The following is a 25,338-nucleotide window of genomic DNA, read 5'->3' as shown; positions in this document are numbered from 1 at the left end:
CATCCAAGGAGCAGCGAAATCGACGTTTCGGGCAAAAGCCCTTCATCAGGAATCATTCAGCCTGAACTGCTGTGCTCTTCCAGCATCACTAATCCAGAATCTGGTTTCCAGCACCTGCAGTCATTGTTTTTACCTCTAATAATCAGACAGTAAATGCACAACGGAAAGAACAGCCCCATAACTTCTGCTATGAGTCTTTGCAGTGCAGCAGTGAGGGTTTTACACAGACCAGCCAAAAAGTGGCTCACACTGACCTCCTTTATTGGTGTCTACGGAGCCAGGTTTAGCTCTACACTTGTATTTCTCTCCATTATTTCATATTCGCAGACCTTGGAGTATAAACGTAGCTTTAAAAACCCACTGACAAAAAAAATCAGCAATTAGTTTAATATTAATTAGAATTGCACATTAATGTTGTAAACCAATGCTACACATAACTGGTGTGTTTTGTAAATTGACAGCAACGAACCGTGAAACACAAGGATTTATCTGAATTTTCACAAAATCTTGAGGACAGAGTCGATTGTAGACGATGAACAGACTGTGGTGTAAGATGTGCACAAATTATTACACGGAGTCCGTGTGGACTCTCAAGGATCTAACCCTGTCTCGACTAAATGTGTTCCTTTAGTACCGAAAGAACTGGCGATTCAGGAATCTGTTGGCTCTCCACCTTTTACAATGCAAGCCAGTTTCCATGTTGGGTACAGGTTGAAAGCAAAAACGCAAGCGAGACTACATCAGACTGCAGATGCTATTGCCCAAACCTTTCACCGATTTCAACATTTTATTAGCGCTGTGTATCAAAGGGATGTTCATGTCTTTAGGTTATTTCTCTACACCCCCCCCCCCCCGCCTCCACCCAACCCCTGCAGCTGGGAACCTGACAAAGACCATGTCTGTATATAAACGTTGCTGCCTTTGACTCTGTTTTCCACCACGGTTTAAACAAAATATCCTCCTGATAGTGAACAAACGCAAGCACCTTTCCCCTCACCGTGGAATTCTCATCTATATACATGACAATAATGTATCATTTCTTTATGGAAAGGGAATTACTGCTAGAACAGGAGGACTCTCGGATAATAGATAGCATTCTCCAGTCTCTGAAGAATTTTTTTTGACCAGTGTCTCTGGCTGTCAACAAACTGTCCATCTTGTATGACAGTCCAGATGCTGATTGTGAACCGGATGTTGCCTATACACACGGTGATATCCGGAACCAAGTATTTCACAGGGAATTAACAATCTCCATTGAAATCTCAATCAAGGTCAAATATTGCAGATTTGCAATATTGCAATTTCAAAGATTCAGTAACGAACACAAAAATTTTTGAAACCACTTTATTTTAGGAAGCAAATGGAATATATTCCTGGGGAAGCAGATAAAAAGGGGAGGGGGATATGGTGATAGGTGAAATAAAGGGGATAATAGAAAGTTTGTGAAAAGCTCGTATTGATCAGATAAGCCGAATAGCTTTTATTTTGTGCTGTGATGTATTTGTGATTTTTGGTGATTTCAGCATAGATGGTTTCATAACGCAACCAAGAATGATTAATCTGTGAATGTTTCTGTTGTGATTCGAAATATCAGGCTGCATTCCTGAATTCCGTCATTTTTGTAACTCCTATTTGAAAAAATCTTTGCATGGTTGGTCCACATTTATTTCATGAAACTGTTTTGACACATTTAGAGATGTTGCTCCGGTCAGTTAATACATTTAAATTTCAGAGTGTTTTCATTCCCATTAAAATAATTTTAAAGTGTTTTCATTCCAGTTAACGTTAGCCCAATGTATCATTCAGCAGTTATTACAATCTCCAAAAATATTGCAGAACCGGAAATATCTGCATTTAGATTGGAACTCGCCTTGTAACCCATAAAGCATCACCTTAGCTCCAACTTACAATACTGTAGTCAACAGGCATATCAACAGATCTGAACAGTAAATTAAATAAATGATAATTAATGCATCTCTTGAGGGAAGTAAGATGGGCTATTTTTCTGTACCTCACGGTTTTGTTCACAGTATGTCTAACGCCGCCTGAAGTGACAAAAACACAGACTCAGCAATTACATTTTGACCCCAAATATTGACTGGAATTCATCAAATAATCTTAATTATAAATTTGTTTTTTTTTAAAAAAGCCATTTTGTCAATTTCTGAAACAAAGAATGGACGGATTGTGTTTAACCAACCGAGCTGTCAGTCGGCAGCATCAACAACCACTTCGCCCCATTGACTGATATGAAACAGGTTCCAATCAAAAAGAGACAAGGAATGGTTTATGTTGATATTAGTTCTCCGCAGCGAAATCCAACTGTTCACACCGCATCTTGTACCAAAAATAAATATATGGGCAAGTACTCAGAGCGGGATGGCAGGTTGCTACACTGTTTCGTTCATTCACAAAATTTCACCGAGCGCTAATTATCAAAGGCCGACGTGTGGTGATTTTCTGTACGGACCTGAAAGCGGACGTACAGACCGTCTATCCCAAACCCAAACATGTTGCAATATGAAATGCCCTGCAAGTCCAGTCACATACTGAAAAGCTGGATATAGTATTGTGTGGAACCGAGCCCACTCTGAAATGGCTGTGCATTTGCACTTGGTTCTGTATTATTCTTCAGTGTTGCTATTGTTTAAAGACTTCGCCACACTGCATTGAGGTTGTACACGCTTTATTTACAGGAAGATGACCACTCACACCACAATTCCAAACATGAGAGTGCTAACTATTTCAGTCTGGATGCTGGGATAAACTGAGTTAAAAATCGCACAGCACCAGGTTATAGTCCAACAGGTTTATTTGAAAGCTTCCAAATAAACCCGTTGGATTATAACCTGGTGTTGTGTGATTTTTAATTTTGTACACCCAAGTCCAACACCGGCATTTCCAAATCAGGTATAAACTGACATTGCTTCCCTTATCTCTGGCCAAAGGCGAACATAGTGAAAGTTCATTTCCATAGCGCTGAACTGCTCAGTTTAAACACAGAGGGCGGGCAATCCCTCTCACAGTAACAACTGCTGACAAATATTCATGGCTTCGGTTAGAAATGCAAAATTGAACGCTAAATCTTGTCACACTTTATGAATGAGATGATTCATAAAAACTGCAATTTATCGCGATATAAAATGCAAATTAAATCCATTTATTGCATCGATGATGGTGGTTAGATTCCTTTACGCATCTAAATCATTCAAGAATTCCGATTTTTTTAAAAACAAATTAACTACTCTGGGAAGAAAAGATAAAAAAGCCCCATCTGATCTTTTAAACGTTCTTTCCCAGGGCACAGAAATACATCTCCTGGTGTTCCAGGTAAGTCTATTAAAGAATACAAATTGGAAATACAGATGAGAGTTTATTACAATGATGGCCGCGACTTCTTGCCATCGGTTTTTTAAAATGTGACATACAATGGTCGTGACTATTTCGGGAAATACTGCAATATTTTACTCGTCTCCCTGTAGACAGGTGGGGATTTTAATGGAATCTTCAGCAGATCCATGACTACGCTGGTACTATGGTACATAGGACAACGGGGGGCGGGGGGATGCTTTCCTAAATACGCAGACACTCGATCTCAGCAATGATACCGGAACGATACAGGTTTCAAAATAAAATGCAAGGAAACGTTAGGTCTCAAGTTGGGGTGCTGAACAGGACGATTTCCCACAATTGCTTCATCTCTCGCCTGGTTCTACAGTCTCTTTAAAAGCTTGAGATAAAATGTGCGGTATCGCCCTTGTGCCAGACCGCCGTAAGCGCACAGTATTATTGAAGCTGCAATTATAAAGGCATCGCTATATTTACAAAGATGCCCAGCACATTAGGCACAACTGACATCTCAATAATAACATGGCTGTTTATTCTATCATGCTGCCTCATGTCACCAATTAAGACTACAAACAGCACAAATGACTAATAGCCTCGTACACTACTCCGACAGGAGTCCACAATGTATGGTGGTGTTTTCTTCGCTGGGAATGTGTAAACAGTCGGAATGTGTCACGTTGCCCTGGCACATGCGGGCACTTCCCCCCCACTGCAATCCTCCCTCCCTCCACCATCCTGCCAGTAATACTCCCAGTCCGCGAAAAGTTGGAAGCCAAGACTTCTGGCAGCCCCTCTCTCGAATGCTGTGTGAGTTGGGAGATCTAGCCAGTGTGTTGGTATAGCCTGATTCAGGAGCAGACGGACACTCATTGCACAGTTCAACACAGAGTTCAGCCACAATTATACCCTCCCATGTCACTCTCGCCCTACGGTTATGCTCTAAAGTTGGAGAACCTCATTACACTAGAATGATGTTTTACATCGTTCTCTGAAGAAATGGTACAAACACTGGTTGGAAAACAAAATGAGTCCAAACGACCAGCTACCTCTCTTGCGTTCTATTTCACATCTTCGCTCTCCTCGTCGCTATCTTTCATAGTGATACCTTGGAGACCTCCACCCTCGGACACCGATGCTGTAGCTTCTTCCACTGTCAAACGGGTGTGGATGGTTTCATATGCTTTACAGTTCAATGTCCCTTCTAAAACTCCTTGCAGCCTGAAGTCCCTGTACGATTTCTGAAGCAAGAAAACACCTTATTTTAAAATTCAACTCTGGTGAGGCATTTTAAAATGTTTTAGAATCTGCAGCTTGCAAAATATGCCTAGGTGACATTTAGTTTTCAAACAAATAAGATCTCCAACAATCCAAAGATGTGCAGGTTAGGTGGATTGGAGAATGCAAGGTTACAGTGTCAGGGTAGGGGGTGGGTCTGGGTGGGTCCTCTTCAGAGGGTCAGCATGGACTGGATGGGTCGAATGGCCTGCTTCCCCACTGTGGGGATTTTATGATACTTTTTCTAACACTGGGTAATCAAACACAATCGATGTAAGGCAAACACGTTGGTTTCTGTTGTGGTCACATGAAACATGTTAATGACCTCATTAATTTGAACTCGATCTCAACTCACAATGACTTGTAGGTACAGGTATTGGACTGGGGTGGACAAAGTTAGAAGTCACACAACACCAGGTTATAGTCCAACAGGTTTATGTGGAAGCAATAGCTTTCCGAGCGGGGCCCGGTTTATGCTTCCACATAAACCTGTTGGACTATAACCTGGAGTTGTGTGAGTTTTACTCACAATGATGTGTGATGGAGGGCTGCATTGCTGGAGGTGTCCTATTTCCGATGAGATGTTGAAGGGAGGTTCTATGTATCCTCCCAGGTAGTTGTTGGCTGCTGCATTTGCTATGTTACAAAGGTTAATGCACTTCAAAATTGTATTTTACATTAAATAAATCTTAATATATTGATATTTAAATCAGTTTAGATGTTAAAATACATTTCTTTCATTTTCATATTTTTCAGTGCAATTATATAGTTATTGCACTGAAGGGACCTCTTACTTAGTTTGGTCTGTCAATCTAAATGCTTTGTCCCAAGACTGGAATCTAAATGCCAAGTATTGCAGAGAACAGGGCAAGTGTATAGACACAATGATATCTAATCTAGACACTGCCATGAAGATTTCAGGACCAATGTTGAAGGGAGGTAGTTTAGCTTTTAATTGCCAAGACCTTTTTATTGATTGGAAACATCTCTGATTATTACAAATAAAATAGCTACACTTAGAGGGGAAGTAAGACTTTTCAAAGTAAAATCACTGTGAATTCTCAAAACTATGATGCTGCCAAGAATTCCTATTTCTCGTCAACTTCTCATGGTGTTGACTAAGTTTATTATTTCAAGTCAAGAGAGATAAAGGGTGAGTGTCATGAAAATGAGTGGGATAGAAAAAGGAGATAGGAAGCTGAAAGCATTTGGACAAATACATAGATAGGAAAGGTTTAGAAGGATATGGACCAAGTGCAGGGGAATGGGTTAACGTGGATGGACATTTTGGTTGGCATGGACATGTTTGGGCATAAGGCCTGTCTCCGTGCTGTAGGACTCTATGACTTAGTGAGTTTTGAGAAGATTTGTAACTCAGGTTGGAAGGTTCATTTTCAGACATTTCATTACCTACTAGGTAACATCTTCAGTGGGCCTCAGGCGAAGCAGTGTTGAAAATTCCTGCTTTCTATTTATATGTTTGGGTTTCTTTGGGTTACTGATGTCATTTCCTCTGGTGATGTTATTTCCTGTGGTGAAGTCACTTCCTGTTCCTTTTCTCAGGGGGTGGCAGATGGGGTCTAACTCAATGTGTTTGTTGATAGAGTTTCAGTTGGAATGCCATGCCTCTAGGAATTCTTGTGCGTGTCTTTGTTTGGCTTGTCCTAGGATTGTCCCAGTCAAAGTGATGTCCTTCCTCATCTGTATGTGAGGATACTAGTGAGAGAGGATCATGTCGTTTTGTGGCTAGTTGATGTTCATGTATCTTGGTGGCTAGTTTTCTGCCTGTTTGTCCAATGTGGTGTTTGTTACAGTCCTTGCACGGTAAATTGTAAATGACATTAGTTTTCCTCATTGTCTTGTATAAGGTCTTTCAAGTTCATTAGCTGCTGTTTTAGTGTGTCTATGACTCTCTAATCAGGTTCAGGTGGAAATGTCAGGTTGTGAGATGGATGAAAAAGACAGGAGAGAAGTAATAGGGAGGAATAAAGGGTGAATAATGCAGATCAGAAGCAGGGTGGGACACTGGCGAAGAGAGCAGGAGGAGAGAAAGGATGTTGATTTTATTTGATTTAGTTATTGTCATGTGTATCTTGTTAGAAAATACAGTGAAAACTGTTGCACAGTTTTGCCACTTGCTGGTGCCATCTGAAAACACAGAAAAATAAACCAAAACATAGAAAATGAAGGCAGAAAAATGAGGAAATCAGGAAAACGTGTTCAATTTTACAGTCCTTCATGTTAAGTGCAGCGTTATGGTCCATGGGCCTGGTGGCTAGGTACGAGACCCTTTCAGTGCACCACCGCCACTGGAATGAAAATTACCATTCCTTGGTGCCATCTTGTCTCCACTGACTCCCTCGCTACTGTGAGTCCTTAACAGACCTCGCCAAAGCATATCCCACCAATGCTGCCAGGTACCGTACTGGCACCAACTCCACCCCCACGCCAGCATGAGTCTGCTTCGGGCCCACCTCGCCACCGGGAATCCAAACTCTCTCCAATGCTGCTGCCATGAGTCCATGATGCTGGGCCCACGTAGGGCTCTTCACCAAGCGGGAAGTAAAATAAAAGAGAGAAGACAGCCAAAAAAAGGGAAAAGAAAAACTGACAGAGCAGACGAGTCCCAGGCTCAGAAGCCCTATTCCACTGCCATCTTCCTGGATGTGACAGGAGGGGAGCGTGCAAAGGTTAGAAGGGAGTGACAGGGGTGGTAGAGAGAATGAGATAGAAGTGCAAGTGAGTGAGAGGGTGGAAAAGAGGGGACTGGAAAAGCATGTGTCTAGGAGAGGTTGGGTCAAAGAAAAGGGAATAGAAGAGATAGTAGGCCAAGGAAGAAATAAGGCGAGAGAGAGAGAGACAATAGATAATTTGGGAGGATGTAAGGAGCATGATAGCTGAGTATGAGTTAAATGTTTTTGAAAAGTGAGAGCAACATTATTAAAAATCACATTGAAGACAGAATGAATGGCTGCCTTTATAGTTTGCTGGTTAGTCTGGTAAATTCTAGCCTAACAATGTTCCTTCTTTGACTCCCCAGCTCCGTTATCTGCAACTTTCATAGATTCTCCAACTGCTATTCTTGATCAAATGATTATCTGGCATCCACCAGTTGGTCAGTATCATGAGAAAGGGTCTTAACCTTCCACGTTGGATGCAGTTGAAAACATTGATCCCCTTAGTGTCTGTGCACGCTGTGAGGAGGACAAGGATTCTTACAGAATATTGGATTAAACAGAAATAACCAATTCTGTCAACAAAACACACTTATCACTCCCTGAGAAAAAAACAGGAAATGTGTCACCACTGGAAATGACATCACCAACCCAAGGAAACCTAAACACATAAATAGAAAGCAGGCCATGCCACCAGTGCTTCATCTGGAGGCTCACTGAAGATGTTGCCTGGTATGATGACGAAACTTCTGAAAATGAATCTTCCAGCTCAGTGAGCAAACCTACATCCAGAAATAACCAATGTGTTGTATCAAAGGAGACAATGGCATAGTCATAATGTCATTGGACTAGTAATCCAGAGACTCAGGCTAATGAAGATTGAGGAGCAATTTGTTCAAATTCTACCACGGCAGTTGTTCAAATTGAAACCCAGTCAATAAAATCTGATATATAAAGTTATTCTCAGTAATGGTGACCATGAAACTATTACTAATCATTGTAAAGCAAAATTGCTTCACTAATATTCTTTTGGGAAGGAAATTGCCATTCTTGCTTACACATGATTCCAGATCCAGAGCAATGCAGCTGACTTAACTACCCTCTGAGATTGTCCAGCAAGCCACTCAGTTCAAGGGAAATTACAAATGGGTAACAAATGCTTGCCTTGCCAGTGCTGTTCACATCTCATGAAAAATAATTTTTCAAAAAAGATTAGTGCACCTAATCCATCTGTGGTGGCGGATATTGTAGAGGATGGTCCAATTAGTTTTTTTAAAAAGTGGTTCAAATAAAACAGATTGTAGACAAGAGAAGATAGGAGGAGAGGGGGGGGGGGGGGCAGTGAGGGGAATGTCTGAAATGTGACTGGAAATTTCAAGTCTTCGCCATCTGATTTAATGTTAAACGCTGATCCTGCAGAGAAGGATCGGATATAAAATTGGCATAAAATTCCAAACTCTGTTTCTTTCTTCCTAACCAGGTTAATAATCTACCTTCAATTCCACAACCTTCAAAAATATTCAATCAGATTAGTTAGGTAAAAGCTACCGTTAACAATATTACAACAGAATATACACATTGAGGAGAATTATGAAGCCCACCAGAGTCAGGTATGTCCAGAATTTCCTCCCCATCACCGCCCCCTGCAGTTTACTTACAGTTGTAGACTGCCCAATGGTCAGTCTCACCCATTTTCCCATTCACAAAGGTGATCTAGTATCTATGATCATTTGTATTCCACAAGATTTTAAAAGTGCTGAGAGTCTGCCCGCTCTCTCTCTCTCTTTCTCTCTTTCTCCCTGATCTGCATTAACAAGCTGCAGCTTTCTCTCTGCTGATAAGCTTCCAATTGGCTCTCTGCCATTGGAAACCCATCCATTGACCTTAATAGTCTAATCCAACAAAAATTGCGTGATACACCCATGTTGTCAGAACCTGGAAGTGATATGGAAATCATGGCCCAGCCACAAAATAAAATTATTCCCACGCTCCATTATATCATCTTTAGAAGTCTATAAGATTGTATCTTGATCTTGAAAAGAAGGCGTGGTCTTTGTCCTCCCCTTACAGAAGTACAGATCTGATCCTGACTTTAATCCCGATCATTAATGATTCACTGAGTTTGCCTTTTGAATAGTTGTTCCTTTACTACCAAATAAAACCTGTCTGACAAATCTCTCTTCTCTTCGCAAGCATGCAATAAGACAATGTCAAATATGTTGAAAAACCTCATTGCATGAAATGCAGATAACGTCAGTGAGATGAAGATGACCTTTGCCTCTTTTTACAAACTAAATGGAATTTGTCAGTTATATGTCCTCTGAGGGTAGCACCTTTAAATTTTTTTCTAAGTGCCCTACTGAAAAATCAGGGAAAATGTTTATACCTTGACTATTTTTATGAGCGTCTTCAATTGGTAGAGGTGGAGTTGCAGATCCAAACGGTCTGTCAGCCAGACACAGATGACTTTCATTGAGCTGGTATACCATTGCTGGGGGAAGAAAACAAAATTTCTACAGTCATGAGAGCTAAACACTATGAATTGAAAAGTACATTTGCTTTTCTTTGTGACATGATTATTGACCTTGTGCAAGTTATACATAGGGTCATTGGCCCTTTACTCATGGGCTTCTCATTTTAAACCACATGGAAAATAGTTTGTCAACAAATTTAAAATTGTGATGAGCTGGTTAGTCCTCTTAACTTTTAATGTAAAATAGCTGAAGGTCAGGCTGGTTGACTTACTTCAAGATGAGTTACATTCAAAGGGAATAAAATATGCATAAACTTTATTCAACACAAATAAACAAATACAGATTTAGATCTGACTTCAATACCACTTCTACCTGCTTTTTCAAAATATTGATTGGTTAAGCCAACTCAACATATGACCAAATCCAATATGACCAACAGGGAAGACAGAACCATTTTTGATTGACAGCATCTTTCAGCTTTGGCAGCTAAGTATATTGAAGCAACATTTACTCACTACTAACTTTAAGCAAGTGTAAGACTTAACATACATATATAGTAAAATTAAACAGTATGTAGTTTAAAATCAAAATGCAATCTTCCAATTTTGGTATTATAGACATTTCCCTTTGCAGTTAGGGAGGTGGTGGCATGTCATTGGCCTGTAATCTGGAACCCCAGGCTAATGTTATGGAGACACAGCAGATGGTGAAATGTGAATTCAATAAAAAGAAACTTGAATTAAAAAAAGAAAGCTGATCTTATGGTAACCAAGTGACCTCTGTTGATTGTCACAAAATCCTGTCTGGTTCATTAATGTTATTTAGGGAAGGGAATCTGCCATCCTTACCTTCTTTGGTCTACATATGATTTAAGACCCACAACAATGCGATTGAGTCTTCATCTCACTCTGGGCAAATAAGGATGTGTAGTAAATGTGGCCAAGACAGTGACACCTTCATCCCATGAATCAATAAATAAATTCAGCTACTTATACTGGTCATTGTAATGTGGCCACAATACCATACTATGCATGACAATGGCATGTCTGACTTGTCCAAGTGACTTACCCATTGTAAGATACTTATGCTATAATGTAGAAAACAACAAATAGGAATAAAGATAATTTGGATGAGGGGATCAGTGTTCTTTGTGCTCACTTTATGTAACAAATATATTTCCCTTTTAAACTTTAGCATCACCAAATTAGTCAAAAGCTATTTTTCAACCTATTAACATAATAATAACATACAGCCATCTTGCAGAATTTCATTGGATATTATAGAATGTGGTTGTGAGTTCAATGCAAATTGTAAACATAAAACATATGGCTATACTGACCCCACTTGGGCCATGAGCAAACTGTTTCTCATTGCTAAAAAAACAATATTTAAGTGTGTAGATTCAACATACCATGCTTTGCTGAATTCCCCATCTTTGTTACTATACCATGAGGAGATACACAATGCAGGCAGTAACGGTGCTCCCTGACAGATGAGAAGACAACGTCACTGGACTATCCTTGATAAGTCTGTTTCTGTAATGCCCACCTGTCTGTATCTATTGGTTAAGAAACTAGGTGAGAACGCAAGCAGCAGAAGTCTAATCTTCAGACTGAACATCACTTTGGAAAAAATAATCAGGAGTTTTAGGAAACAGAGAGGTTCAGGTTACCATATAAGCCATTATGTACAGAAGTGGTTCCTAACATTACCCCTGAACAATGCATTGTCATCTTAAGGTTATGTGACTTGTCCAGTACACCCTTACATTTGCCCATTTTGTATTACCTTCAAAGAACAATGTGGCTCACAATAAGTCTGACTGTGACTTGGATTTAATAAAACAAATTTAGTCTTCAAACCATCTACATAGATCATTCAATTCTGAGGGAAGTTTAGAAACATTTTTAAAGAAGGAGACATGGAATTAATAAAGGCTATTTTGGATCCTCAAACCTGCTCTTAATTAAGACTACTTGCAGAATACTATTTTGGTTCTACCCCACTTGAAGTCTATAGAACTAGATCCAGTACTGCAGTATTATTGACTCACCTCCAAATATGGTTTCTCCCCTGCATTTAGAGGTAAAGAACTGTTAGGCTCAAAAGTGTTTGTGGCTTTTGTTCTATCATTTCATTATGACTGGAGTCAGGCCATGCTCCCGGCCCAACCAGACTGATGGGCAATGCAGTTTTAACAGTTCATACAATTGCTCAAGGGTTCTGACAGTCATTTCAGCAGACTGCACAAATGGGGTGATTTTAGCACTGTACGTTCTCTAACATGCATACTTCTGCATGTTAGAGAATTAAGACCTTGATTTTAAACTTTCAATCTGCTAGTATGAACCCAAAAGAAAAAGATTCCAAACCAGTGATGTACAGTTTCAGATCCATGAAAGATGGGTGGAATTTAATACCCAACTTCCTGGTGAGTGTGGTGGAGGGATGGGTGGTCATTTGTTTAATCAGGTGAATGGGACCCCTGCTGTCTCCCCTCTTCCACCCTGATTAAATCTGTGAGAGGATGGCCCATGGACAACCTTTCTGCCCTATTGTCAATTGAATCATTAAGTTGTGGGCTGGGCAGAGTTAGGGGCTCACGAATGGGGTGAGCGCTGGGAGCCAATCCTCCTTCCTGTTACCTGAGATCCAATGATCACCTGAGGCTCCAGGTGTACTGGCACTGGCCACTGCCTCCTTGGTGGTGCTATTGTTCTATGAGACCGTTGACCTCTGATCCGGGAGGTAGGACATCAGCCTCCGCGGGGGTCACTGATCCAGGAAAGGCCAGCCCCTCTCCAGTTAAGTGCCCAAGTGGCACTTAATTCAATGGGCACTCCCAAAAAGAGGCAACACAGGATCCTGCAGATTATTCAGTCTGTGGGTGAGACCCCTGTTGCTTCTGTTAAATACTAGCACATAATTCTCACAATGGGATAATTAAACATGATGGAGTCACTTACAATCTGTGATTTATAATAGTGACTGCAGTTAAAAAAACTCACATTACCCTGTTGATTCTTCATTTATTTCTTGTAAGACTTTGATTATCCACTTCATTTTCTGCCCACATCTCTCAAGAACCACAGGAAACAAGGGAGAATTGCTGTGTTTGACATGGTGTGACCTCTGTATTTCTTCACACCTATTGTCCATGACTCCAGCTTGGCAAGTCACATTAGCAACCCATTGCTTCATCAAGCATCCACTCGCTTTCCAGCTCAGAAAGGTCCAACAAATCAACAGGAGTGCAGAAAACAGAACATCAGTCTAATCTCACCATTTAAGGAATGTTTTCTGCGCCAGTATGAGCGACGATATTTTAGAGACCGCTAAGAGGTGATGCTGGAAGGATGACTCAGGTGAATTCAACAATGAAAAGCTGCTGAAATGTTCAAAACCTTAGCACTTGTACATTTTAATAATGAATGTGTCAACAGGGACACAGCACACTCAGGGTTGATGGCTTCTAATAAGTATGAAAATTACCTTAGCGGGGCCATAAGCACTCCCACTTCATTGTCTTTCTTTACTGCTCCAAATGCCTGCACTACCTCCTCCCCCAAACACTGCGGACCTTTAGGTCTTGAATTAATAATCCATTGCAATGAAAAGAGGTACGACATGAATGCCTGGCACTCATCCCCAACTGTGTTCAGCATTACTACAGGCATTGAAAGACACCCTACCCCCCTCAGCACTTATTGTTGGCGGTCGGTGACAAAGCCGGGAGACTGCACTTGCCTAAACACTACAGCTGAACCAAACTGGGTTTCTTGCAGCTGCGGAGGCTTCACTCACAGCCCACGAGCTCCACAATAGCAAGAGCAAACTCTTTGTCAACCCTAGACTCTGACAAGTATTGCAGGGAGGTTGCCACGCATGACAATGGAAAATGAGGTTCAGCAACATGTCTGGAGGAAGGTGCAATGAGCTAAAAAAGCAATATAACGGAAGCAGCAGTGAAGTGAAAACGGAGCATTTAGTCACTATTTGCATATATTTTCGCCCCTTCCCCGAACTCTGTGTGCTCAAACAAGTGGAAATCATTCTATTTTAGATCTGAGTGATCTGTTTGCTTGCATTTTCCATGGGCCTCTCACACTGCTTGAGAGCTGCCACTTAACAAAGAATTAATTACAGCCAAATTTCATAAACACTCATTACATTCAAATTACTAGTGTCAGAAGAGGTTGACAGCACAAAAACCCATCAGCTTTCCTGCTCCTATTCATTGTTAGAGAAAAAAATGACTTTGGTGTTAGCCAATCTGCGTGGCTTGCTAGAGTGGTGCATCGTGGAGCGGATGTGATTTGTCCCAATGCAGTAGCCAGAATGAGACACCAAAAGAAAGATGCTGTGGTTAACAGAGTTACTGGGTTTATAACTACTATTAAGTACACTTTCCCATAAGTCAAAGTGAGTCTCCGAGCTCTGTACCATGAGCTTCCATGCTTGGTTGAACACTTCCACAGGAGAGCCACTAACTTAGAAATCTAATCACAGATTGTATGCGCTTTTGGTGCTAAATGACCTACCAAAGGACAAGAAGCATACAGCCATTGAAAGGTGAAGTTGAAGGCCAGCACAGAAACAGGATATATGGCCATTACATAATGTATTGCCTCTAATTGCATACTGAAATTCGACCTGTCCCCGGTGTTACAAAGGATGGGACTGGCCTCACTGCTGCAAAACACTCCAAGTAATTGGACCGTGTCATATCACCTGTCCATCATGGAGAAATTTGCAAAGAAAAACATCTTTGACCACTAGTCCATCAGGACGTGGTTAGCACATGGTGTCCTCAAAACTCTGAGAAAAAAAAAGAGGGTCCCAGGTTTGATACCAGCCTTGGGTGACTGTCTGTGTGGAGTTTGCACATTCTCCCGGTGTCTGCGTGGGTTTCCTCAGGGTACTCCGGTTTCCTCCCACAGTCCAAAGATGTGCAGGCTAGGTGAATTGGCCATGCTAAATTGCCCAGAGTGTTAGGTGAAGGGGTAAATGTATGGGAATGGGTCTGGGTGGGTTGCTCTTCGGAGGGTCAGTGTGGACTCGTTGGGTCGAAGAGCCTGTTTTCACACTGTAAGTAATCTAATCTAACCCTATCACATGTTCCCTGAGCAGACTGTCAAAGTCATTTGGCTGCATATCTCATCACTAGAACTTTCCAACAAGCACCAAGACATCGCTTGGCTGGTGGTGAGAAGGGCACTACCTGTGAGATCCTTTATGCACGTTCGGACTCTCTGTGCCACCGCATGCTGCTCTCGAAGTGGCTGCAGGGTGGGGTTTGAGACTGTCACACACCTCCTTTTGGAATGTGTCTTTATAAAGGAAGTCGGAAGGAAGATGTAGTGGTTTGTGTCGAGCAGCTCCGTGACGTGGGACTCTGTGCTATAGGGTCTGTTCCCCGGGATGCACACCAAGACAAACATCAACTCTGCCAGAAGGATCATCAACTCTTTGGTCTGCCTGAAACTTGTTGGTCTTCCAGACAAGGAGTTGACCCTGACTGAGTGTTGCAGACTGGCTTATTTCAAAGTCCAGGACTATGTGTGACAGGACACATTAAAGCTTGGGGCAGATGCTACCAAGGCGCAATAGGGAAAGATCACTGTTTGATTCTTCTTCCTGAAGGTAAATGGTCCATCCAGTTATCGGCCCATCCTAGTGCCTCAAATATATGCAAATAATCATACTGTATATGTAAGAGAAGTCTTTGGTTTTTTGGATACAGTCAAAATCCAATGTTTTGTTTATTTACTTGATATGCAACTGAACAGAACTGAACTGCTTTTGTGACAATGTATATGAACAAAGTGATTTTTTTTATGAATAAAGTATACTTTTGAAATAAATAAATCTCATTGAATAATGCATTTTTCAGGCTCTCACTGTGGGGCTACTGTGTCATTAAAATGCGGGTTCATGTTTTTCTGACGTTGCTTCATTCATGAGCTGCTTTCCATTAGAAGGTCCCAAATGAGGAATACCCCTTCTGTATAAATGGTAATAATGTAGATGGTCTGATAGGTTTCACAAACAAACATAGTAGGAGCAGAAGTGGGCCATTTAGCCCCTCAAACATGCTCCCCCATTTAATAATAACAGCTTATCTGAATTCCACATTCCCATTTGCCCCCAAGTTTCAGGTTCCTTCCTTAGCAAGAATCAAGTTACTTCCATCTTATATATATTCAATGACTGTGCCCCTCTTGCCTTCCAAAGCAGAGAGTGCCAAAGAAATAGAAACCTCAGAGAAAAAAAACTCAATCTTTGATCTAAAAGGGCAACCTCTAATTTCAAAACTGTCCCCTAGTTTTGAAACAGTCATTAGGGAAACATCCTTCATCACCCTTAAAAAGAAACATTCTTATCAAGACCATTCATGATCTTATGTAATTTAATAAAGGAACCCCTCATTTTTTTAAACTCCATAAAAGAAAATAAACAAGCCCAATCTGTCTGACCATTCCTCATAAGAGAAGCAGTCAATCTACTAAACCTTTTCTGAACCACCTCCAATATATTTATATCTTTCCTTTAATATGGAGACCAAAACTGCAGACAATATTCAAGATATGATCTCACCAATGTCTGGCATAACACAACATCCTTATTTTTGTGTTAAATTCCTCTTATGATAAAGGATAGCATTCCATTAACTTTCTTAATTACTTGCTGATCTGCATATCATATTTTGTGGCTCATACGCTGGACTATCTTGATCACTTGGCACCTCAGGTTTTTTTTCCACAAGTAACACTCTGCTTTTGTATTTTTTTCTCTGCCAAAGTGTGCATTTGTACATTTTCCCACATTATACACCACCTGGCAGATTTATGCCATTCCCTTAACAAAATTGCAGACATAAGTCTGTATGTCCTCTTCACAACATACTTTCCTATCGATCTTTGTGTTGTTTGCAAATTTAGAGACCATTCCTTTGCTCCTCTCATCAAAATAAAATACAAGTTGTGAAAAGCTGAGTAGAATCTTTGAGACGTCACTCATCTCACCCTGCCAAACAAAAAAAAAGACCCCTTCATGCAAACTCTGTTTTCTGCCATCATGCTGCCTCCAAATCTTCTATCCATGGTAGTGTGCTACCCCATACAGCAGAAGCTTCTACTTTGTGAATTAGCTTTTTTATGTGGCACCTTGTCAAATGCCTTCTGGAAGTACAAATGTGGTTTGTCAATGATCTCCGTTTTATCCACAGCACACATTACTCCTTCAAAGAACTCCAATAGATTGCTTAAACATAATTTCCCTTTCACAAAACCATGCTGACTCTTCTTGAATACCTTGAGTTTTTACAAGTGTTATAAGCTCCTTAATGATCAATTTTAATGTGATGGAAATATATGATTTATGTATATTTTAATATCATTTGAGTTTTGGTTTTGAACTAATGGCTAAATGAGGATTCTTTTGTTTAGGGAAAATACACTGCTTGCAAAGCTTTTGGTATAAAACAATTTCTGCTAAAGAAAGAAGTTTTCCAAAGTAGAAGTGTGATGTAGGGGATAATATACTATCCACGAATAGAAAGGAGATGGTTCAGTAAAGTTGGAAAATCGGTTACCGCAGTGTAATCAAGGAAGAGGCTACTAAACTCTGAAATTGAACTTCAATTGATAGAATCTGTTAAGTTATACCTATAGCTGTGGATAGAAAAACAAACTCTCTCTGGTGTTTGAGTACTGCTAAATGATGTTGTTGGGAGAGATAGGATTGCATTTTTACTGTGTGTCTAGAAATCATTAAAATTGCATTACATAAGCCTAGTTTATTTTGTACTACATTAAAACCAAATATGCAGCATTGAGTGTTTGTGTTTTGTAAAACAAAAAAAAATCTGTCAAGCCAGATTTCAGTCTGGGACTGGACTTGTTTAGTAATACTAACAGTTAGGATTAAAGCACAACTACCTCCCCAACCACTACACATCAAGCTCACTGGTCTATAGTTTCCCGTGTACTGTCTCCCTCTTTTTTTGAATTAAGGAGTTATATGTGCTACTCTCCAGTCTGATGGAAACCTTTCAGAGTCTATCATTTCTTTGGAAAATTAATACCAAGGCATTGTGTCTCATTAGCCAGCTCTTTTAAGGCCCAAGGATGAATTTTATCAGACCCCCAGGGTTGTCCTCCCACGACACCATCACTTTGCTCAGTACTGCTTCCCTCTTGTTTGTAACTTTACTGAGTTTCTCACTTCCTTCCATTTCCTTATTTACAACAGTTACTGGAATTTATTTTTGTATATTCTATAGGGAAGATAAATTTGTTCATTTCATTTGCCATTTCCTTACTATCTACTAACTTCCCATTTCCATTCACTAGAGGATCAATGTTCCCTTTATTCACTCTTTTCCTTCTAAAACACCTGTAGAAACTCTTGGTATCAATCTTTTCATTCCTAGCTAGAATCCTGTCATAATTTAATTTCTTCGTCTGATGTTCTTTATATCTTGACTGGCCATCTGTCCTGCTACTCACCTTTGTGCAGTTATATTCATTTCTTTCAGTATGATGGTTTGGTTAACTTAACCACAGATGGTTGGTCCACCCCTCAGAAGTTTCCTTTAAAATAATAATATATTTATTTTGAGTATTTTGAAGGACCCTTTTAAGTGTCTACCACTGCTTTTCTGTTGATTTATCCCCTTGCCTAGTGTGCTAATTTACTTTAGCTGCTCAGCGTTCATGTCAGATAGTTGCCCTCATTTAGATTTAAAATACTAGTCTCAGACACACTCCTTTCCCTTTCAATCTGTTGGTAAAATATTGTGCTTGTGTTACCTAAAGGTGCCTTTACTCTCAGGTCATGAATTAATCCAGTCTTGTTAAACAATACCAAGTCTAATACAACCTGCTTTCTGATCGGTTCCAGAATGTGCTGCTCTAAAAAGCTATCTTGAAAGCATTATATGACTTCATCTAGACCATCATTCCCAACTTGATGTTTCTGGTTTCTGTGAGACTAAAATCACCAGTGAATATTGACATCCCTTTAACATATCACCCAATATTCCTTTTTTTCAACTTAGTCCTAACATTGTAGTTACTGCTAGATAACCACATTTAAGTACTTACTTCTCTTGATATCTTCATTTTGCCCAAATCAGTTCTACTTGCTGATATCATGAACTAAGGCCAGCTCTAACCATTACATTAATGCCAATATTGAGGACGCAATCCTTGTCGTGCGGCAGCCAGGTCTCCATAATGGCTTCAGGTCATACTTATTGACTCCAATGTATGCGATTAATTTGTTTTTTTTTCAAAATTTATTTATTTTGTTATGGATACTATGCATATTGAGGAACAGAGGCTCCAATTTAATCTTTTTGTTATTTTTGTAACACGTAATTTTCACTATTGTTGCAGTCATGTTTTTTACCACTGGCTGTTTATTTTCTGTGACACTATCTAGCTCTCCTGCCTTGACCCAGCCCTTGATTTGCTCCATCTACCCAGTTTTGATCTTTCACCCCTTTCTTTTAAACTTTAACATCCTCTGTTCTTCCCTAATTATGTGGTCTGCTAGAATTTCAATCACAGCAGTCTTCAGGTTTAGACTGCACTATGTTTGCCACAAAATATTACATTTAAAATGACTCAAAAATGAAACCTAACATCAACCTTTGCTAGACTTGTTGATAGATATGGGACTTTCCATTTAGATGTTTTCTCATGACCTGATCTCCCATGAATGTGTGCATTGCAAATGCTCCTTTTCCATTTAATTTCATTCTTACAGCCATCTAGATACTACACACATTTTTGAATTTAGAGAGAATTAGCAGATAAAAGTTTCAGTAGGTTTAGGAAAAGTTAAAGTAAAATGTTTTATTTTACATGAAAACATGAGGAAACCGAAATCAGTTACAATAATTTATTGGAATTGAAAACAACATTACTCGGAAGGATGTAAGAACCAAGATCTTATTGCACATGGCTTTCATGTCTACAATGAATGAACAGCTGTGTAAATCTTTGTAACATTTAAGCAAAGTTTTTTAGATTAGATTAGATTACTTACAGTGTGGAAACAGGCCCTTCGGCCCAACAAGTCTACACTAACTCGCCGAAGCGCAACCCACCCAGACCCATTCCTCTACATTTACCCCTTCACCTAAGTTATAGCTCATTAACTGAGATAATTTAACCTAATATTTCTTTGTCTCATAAAATTTTCTAACAAAGTATGAAGAGTTCATGCACATTAATGATTTATACATTTTCCAACAGAAGTTGCTGTGAAACTGAGATCTACTGGTCAACATAAAGTTCCAAGACAATATCAATATAAGCTGAAGGCTCGAGATAATTCTCTCAACAAAAATTCTCCAAAACCTCTGTGGGGTACTTCCTGAAAAAATCATCCATTTGAGAGAATTTGTTGCAGAATGTAAAAAGAAAACTATGATTTCATTCAAGGTTTTTTTTGTGGTCCTTTGGATTATTATTTCCTTGCCATTCTATATAGTTTCCAAAACAGTACTTGATCTGTGTTATTGAGAATGCAGTATACTATCTCTTTTTTTAAGAGCCTCAATTACAGCTCTGGAGCTGTCAACAATATGAAGTTCAAGGATTTGGGCTTATTAAAAGCTTCTAAGCTCAGCTATGAGGTCTTCCCACTAAATTACTAACTGCTGCTCAGTTTGCCCAATCAGATAGACATTCAAGATCCCATGGTCCTCTTCAATAAAAGCATGGGAGCACTCCCATTGTCTTGGCCACCATTTATTCCTCAACTAACAACACCAAAGCTTGTCTGGTTATGGATTTATTTCTTCTTTATAGTGTATGGACTGGCTGTCCACTTGCTTATATAACAATAGCACTCAGAAGTGTGGACTTGTTGGGCCAAATGGCCTATTTCCACACTGTAGGGATTTTATGGTTGTATATGAATAACACTGTGATAACAGGCAAACATAATAAAGTCCTTAGTGAACACAATCTCTTTCTTTCTTTCCTTACTTTTTGGAAAGCTTAGCTACCTGAGAACATGTCATCTCCCTGCATGGCACACAATCAAACTAACACTTGAGTGAAGGTTGGATTTCCAGATCTGCCTCTTTATATTGAAGGGGAATGAGGAAGCAGTGCTGGACTAATAAAATTGATTACAAAGCAAGGGCAAAAATTGATTTAAAGTGAAAAAGGCAGCTCATTGGACAAGTATAGCCCTGAAAAAGGGTTGTATAAATCTAAGAGCCATTTTGCATTTTAGAAATAGTAACAAAGTCCCTCACCTTTCGTCCTTGCTGAACTTTGGTAACACATCAGCTTTGACAGTGAGCTGGCAGGAAGTTTCTAGTAACGGGGCCCATGCTGATCAGCGAATAATATTTTGTATAGCACACAGAGCAAAACACAAATTGCTCATGCAACTGTGGTGATAAATAGAGAGATGACAACCAGAAAGTGTCAGGAAAAACATTTGTTTTCACGCGCAGAGCTTCCTCTGAGCTCCTCACAGTTAATACCAGCCAACGCAACAGCTACCCTGACAGCAGAAGCTTTCCATACTGGTTGCATTGAAAGGTAATCTACTTTTCACTCTTCTTTCAGTGCTGCAAACCTGAGTGGATCAGCAAATCAAACTGCTGCTCAAACCTTTGCACCCTTTTGCTGCTCCATGGCTTCCTGCATTAGATTTCTAGAGTGGGAACATTTCTCTTAATTAGTCACAGCTAATTAGTGTTCTGGCATAGAAAAGGAGGCAGAAATGTCAGAGGTACAAGGCTACATCTTCTTAATCCTTTGACAATAATTTAGCCCCCTGGGAGGAGCTCAAGCTGTGGTAAGTAGTAACTGACAATAAGGCAAAATTAGGTGGGCAGCAGACCATTAGAAAGGAAGAATGAGAAGCACTATCAGCTCCTGCTGAGCACCAACAGGAGACTAACTACACTGACAGATGAGGTGCCTGTTTAAGTCTGCTGTGTTAATTAGCTGAATTCTACTTTCTCTGCTACATATGGGCAGTTGCAACATGTGGAGTTGTATGTTTTCCTTTTTTTTCTGATTCATGCCAAATAATAGCTCTGAACCAAAGACATTCTCAGATTTCACAAATTAACCTCCTCTTTGAATTTTCCAATTTGATCTAAAATCCTTTCACCAGGATATGAATTTCTACGAACTGCGTTGAACTGAATTGAAATAATTTCTGCCTGTAGAAATGGTCATTGTGGTGTACAGGAGAAAGATCTGACAAAACAAAAATGAAAAATGGAGATGATTAATCAATTGCAAAATTATAAATGTAGCTTTGAACTAATTATAAACATTATTGCATCAGATGGAATAAGCCCCTAAATGGGAATTGTTGCTTTAAAGACACTGCAGTACAGATTTTCAACAGCAGTTCACCTAACACTACAGAACGATTTCCTATTTCACGATCTCTCTATTTTCCTTTAAGATGCTTCTTAAAACATACTTTTTGTCCAAGCTTTTGCTTAACTGTTAAGATGTATCCTTCTTTGGCTCATTATCAATTTTTGTCTCATTACAATCCTGTGATACACTTGGAATGCTTTATTACAATATAGATGCTATGTAAATACAAGTTGTTGTTAAATCTGTGACAACACTAACTGGGGAATATAAGCAGAAGAGTGAACTGACTATGCACAGCACACCAAAGAGTACAATCAACAACCCTGCTGTTCCATTCATCGGCGCAGCAATCCTTCTGTTTTCAGCATGTGACACTTGTCTAATTATAAAATCATCAAGGCAAACAAACATATTTCCTTCCATAGTATAGTACCATTTAGAACAATATACAATCCAACTTAATAAGCTTCAGATGTTTTGGGGTGCACTGAATGTATAAAATACAGACTGAAATCCCAAAAAAAGAAATCTCACTGCGATCAGTCATAATAGACTGTTGAAGCAGGCAACACGTGATGGTTACAGCTGGCATCAAAGAGCACCTCTGCAATTGGATGCATCTACAGTATTAACCAAAAATTGAATAGCATTAATAAAAATAATAGATATTGAGGGGTGATTAATCGGCTTTAATCTTTATTGATTCGAGGATCGCTCGTGCAGATTCGGATATCACCTGGATCCTTACACTGAATTATTGTTGGAAACATCTTTTAAGTATTGGTTTAAGTTTAGTTCCTTACTATTCATTAGAGGTGATGTGGTTAACAGTGAAAGTACTGGCCACTCAGTAAAGGAGTAACTTTTCATGTACAAGCATGGACAGCGAACCTTGGAAATGTCTAAAATCATGTCTGCCTTTAAAGCCTGAATCTTTCCTTACTTAACATCTACACATTTTCCAAGTGCAGAATAAATGAAACAAATAGCATATTCATTAGCATCTCACTGCCAATATATAGTTTTTGGAGTGCAATTATTCTTAAGGAAGTAAATGCAGCAAATAATTCTCTCAAGTCAAAGTCCCATAAACAGTGAATGAAAGAATAACTGGATGATCTATTTTGATGGTGTTGATTAGGGGATGAATGTTGAGTAGCACACCTGGAACACTTTCTTGGCTATTTTCCTTTTGACTGAGCCAGAATAAATATATGGTAGCTTGTTGAACACATCATCCATATTATTGAATTGTGACAATGCGGTCTACTAGATAACAATCAGGAACAACAACAACAATGTTTAATTTAGACATGTAGAGGCCAATAGCTCCAGCCACAGCTACCTAATCAGTAATCGATTAGCTCAGCATTGGTGAGAGATTGAACCTGGTCCTGTATCATCCAAATTTTGGTCAATAAGTTGGGTAGAATACTGAGGATCACTAAAGATGAAGCACGGGGTGCTGGGAGATCAGTGTCTGGTTTGGGGCAATTCTGTTTCAGGCTTGTCTTTCAAAATTGGAGTTAATAAGAGTTCATTATAATGAACTCAAACAAACATCAATCATCCTTCATTCTCTTGGAAAACATTCTTCACTTTGGAAATTACTTCAGAGTTATCAAGATCTTAAGGAAGAAACACAAGAGAATGCTGCCGTAACTCAACAGATTTGGCAGTATCTGTGGAGAGAGTAACAAATAATGTTTCGAGATCTGGTATGACTCTTCAGTTCTTATCATGTTATATCTGAAATATTAACTGTTTCTCTTTCTACAGACGCTGCCAAATCTACTGAATTTCTCCAGTAGTCTCCCTGTTTCAGATTCTCAGCATTCACAGCATTTTGCCTTTATTTGAAGATTATAGGGACAGTGAACTAAAGACTACACCATAAAACTAAGTCGAATCAGTTGAGATGAATCTCATTAAATTTTGAAGACAGGATTGAATTGTTTGGTCAGAAACCGACCTCTTGGCCATTGCAAATTTCTCTGCCCTCCCTCCATCAATGTCACTTGACAGCATTCAAGATTTGGAGCATCATAATTTCCTGTGTTCTAGTCATGAATTAATTGCCCAGTACCTATGTAATACTCTAGCACCTTGCAGTAAAGGATTATAATAAATGATGACATCAATAAATGATTGACATCAAAAATAGTGTACTCTCAATGCGGTTTTGGCTTTCCCTCTTGGATTGGATTTGGTCAACGAGGATACATAGATTTAACCAACCTGATTAGATGTGTTATAACACACCTCTGCAGCAGGTGGGACTTGAATCAGGGCTCCTGGCCCAGAGGTAGGGACACTACCATTGTTCACAAGAGCCTGTGTTGTCACAGCAATGATGGTGCACTAGGATGGTTTAACTTTTCATTATATTTTAATAATACTCTTATGGAACAAATCATGAAAATATGAAGAAACCAACAGAAAGTTATGTTTAATCAATATATTGAAAATGACTATGCCTTAAAAGGAAATTGTGTGATTAAAAAAAAAAGCAGCATCTCATCAAGAACTCTTACCTCAATAACAAAAGTGAAATCACACATTTCAATGCAAATTATTTTCTAATTGAACTTTTCTTACAATGTAGTGGGGTTCTAGAGGAAAGGATTTTAATTAACTATGCTGTGCAAATCATACATTTAATAAATAAATAAATAATAAATAGGCTGAGGAGTTGCAGATGGCGTTTAATTTGGATTAATGTGAGGCATTGCATTTTGGTAATGCAATTAAGGACTGGACTTATACAATTAATGGTAGGGCCCTTGGCAGTGTTGTAACACAGAGAGACCTAGGGGTTTAGGTATATAATGCCTTGAAATTTGGGACACAGATAAACAGTGTGGTTAAAAAGGCATTTATCACGTTTGTCTTCATTGCCCAGACCATTGAGTACAGGAGTTGAGACATCATGTTTCAGCTGTACAGGACGATGGTGAGGCCTCTTCTGGAGTACTGTATGTAGTTCTGGTCGCCCTATCATAAGAAGGATATAATTAAACCGTAGAGGATTCAGAAAAAAAATTACCAGCAAGTTGCCAGGAATGGAGGGTTTGAGCCATAAAAATGGATTCGAAAAACTGTGACCTTTTGCACTGGAGCGTAGGAGGTTGAGGGGTGACCTTATTGAGATTTAGAAAATCATGAGGGTATAGATAAGGTGAATGACAAGTCTCT

The 25,338-nt window shown here is 39.5% G+C and overlaps 1 protein-coding gene across 25 annotated transcripts in view; it reads right to left on the bottom strand.

The window, feature by feature from the left end:
* Positions 1-2,669: 2,669 nt before the first annotated feature.
* cadps2 (Ca++-dependent secretion activator 2) overlaps positions 2,670-25,338 on the bottom strand; it is a 724,760-nt gene continuing 702,091 nt past the window's right edge. For all 25 annotated transcript variants that reach the window (XM_043709162.1, XM_043709149.1, XM_043709156.1 and 22 more), the window contains 2 exons: positions 9,685-9,789; positions 2,670-4,586 (listed from right to left, as the gene is read on the bottom strand). In XM_043709162.1, the coding sequence (XP_043565097.1) occupies positions 4,407-4,586; positions 9,685-9,789 (285 nt within the window). In that variant the 3' untranslated portion in view covers positions 2,670-4,406. The remainder of the gene's footprint in view (positions 4,587-9,684; positions 9,790-25,338) is intronic.

The sequence above is a fragment of the Chiloscyllium plagiosum genome, chromosome 19, assembly GCF_004010195.1.
Source record: "Chiloscyllium plagiosum isolate BGI_BamShark_2017 chromosome 19, ASM401019v2, whole genome shotgun sequence".
In the NCBI taxonomy this organism is placed as follows: domain Eukaryota; kingdom Metazoa; phylum Chordata; class Chondrichthyes; order Orectolobiformes; family Hemiscylliidae; genus Chiloscyllium; species Chiloscyllium plagiosum.
The sequence above is the reverse complement of the archived record's forward strand: the minus strand, read 5'-3'. Positions and strand labels throughout refer to the sequence as shown.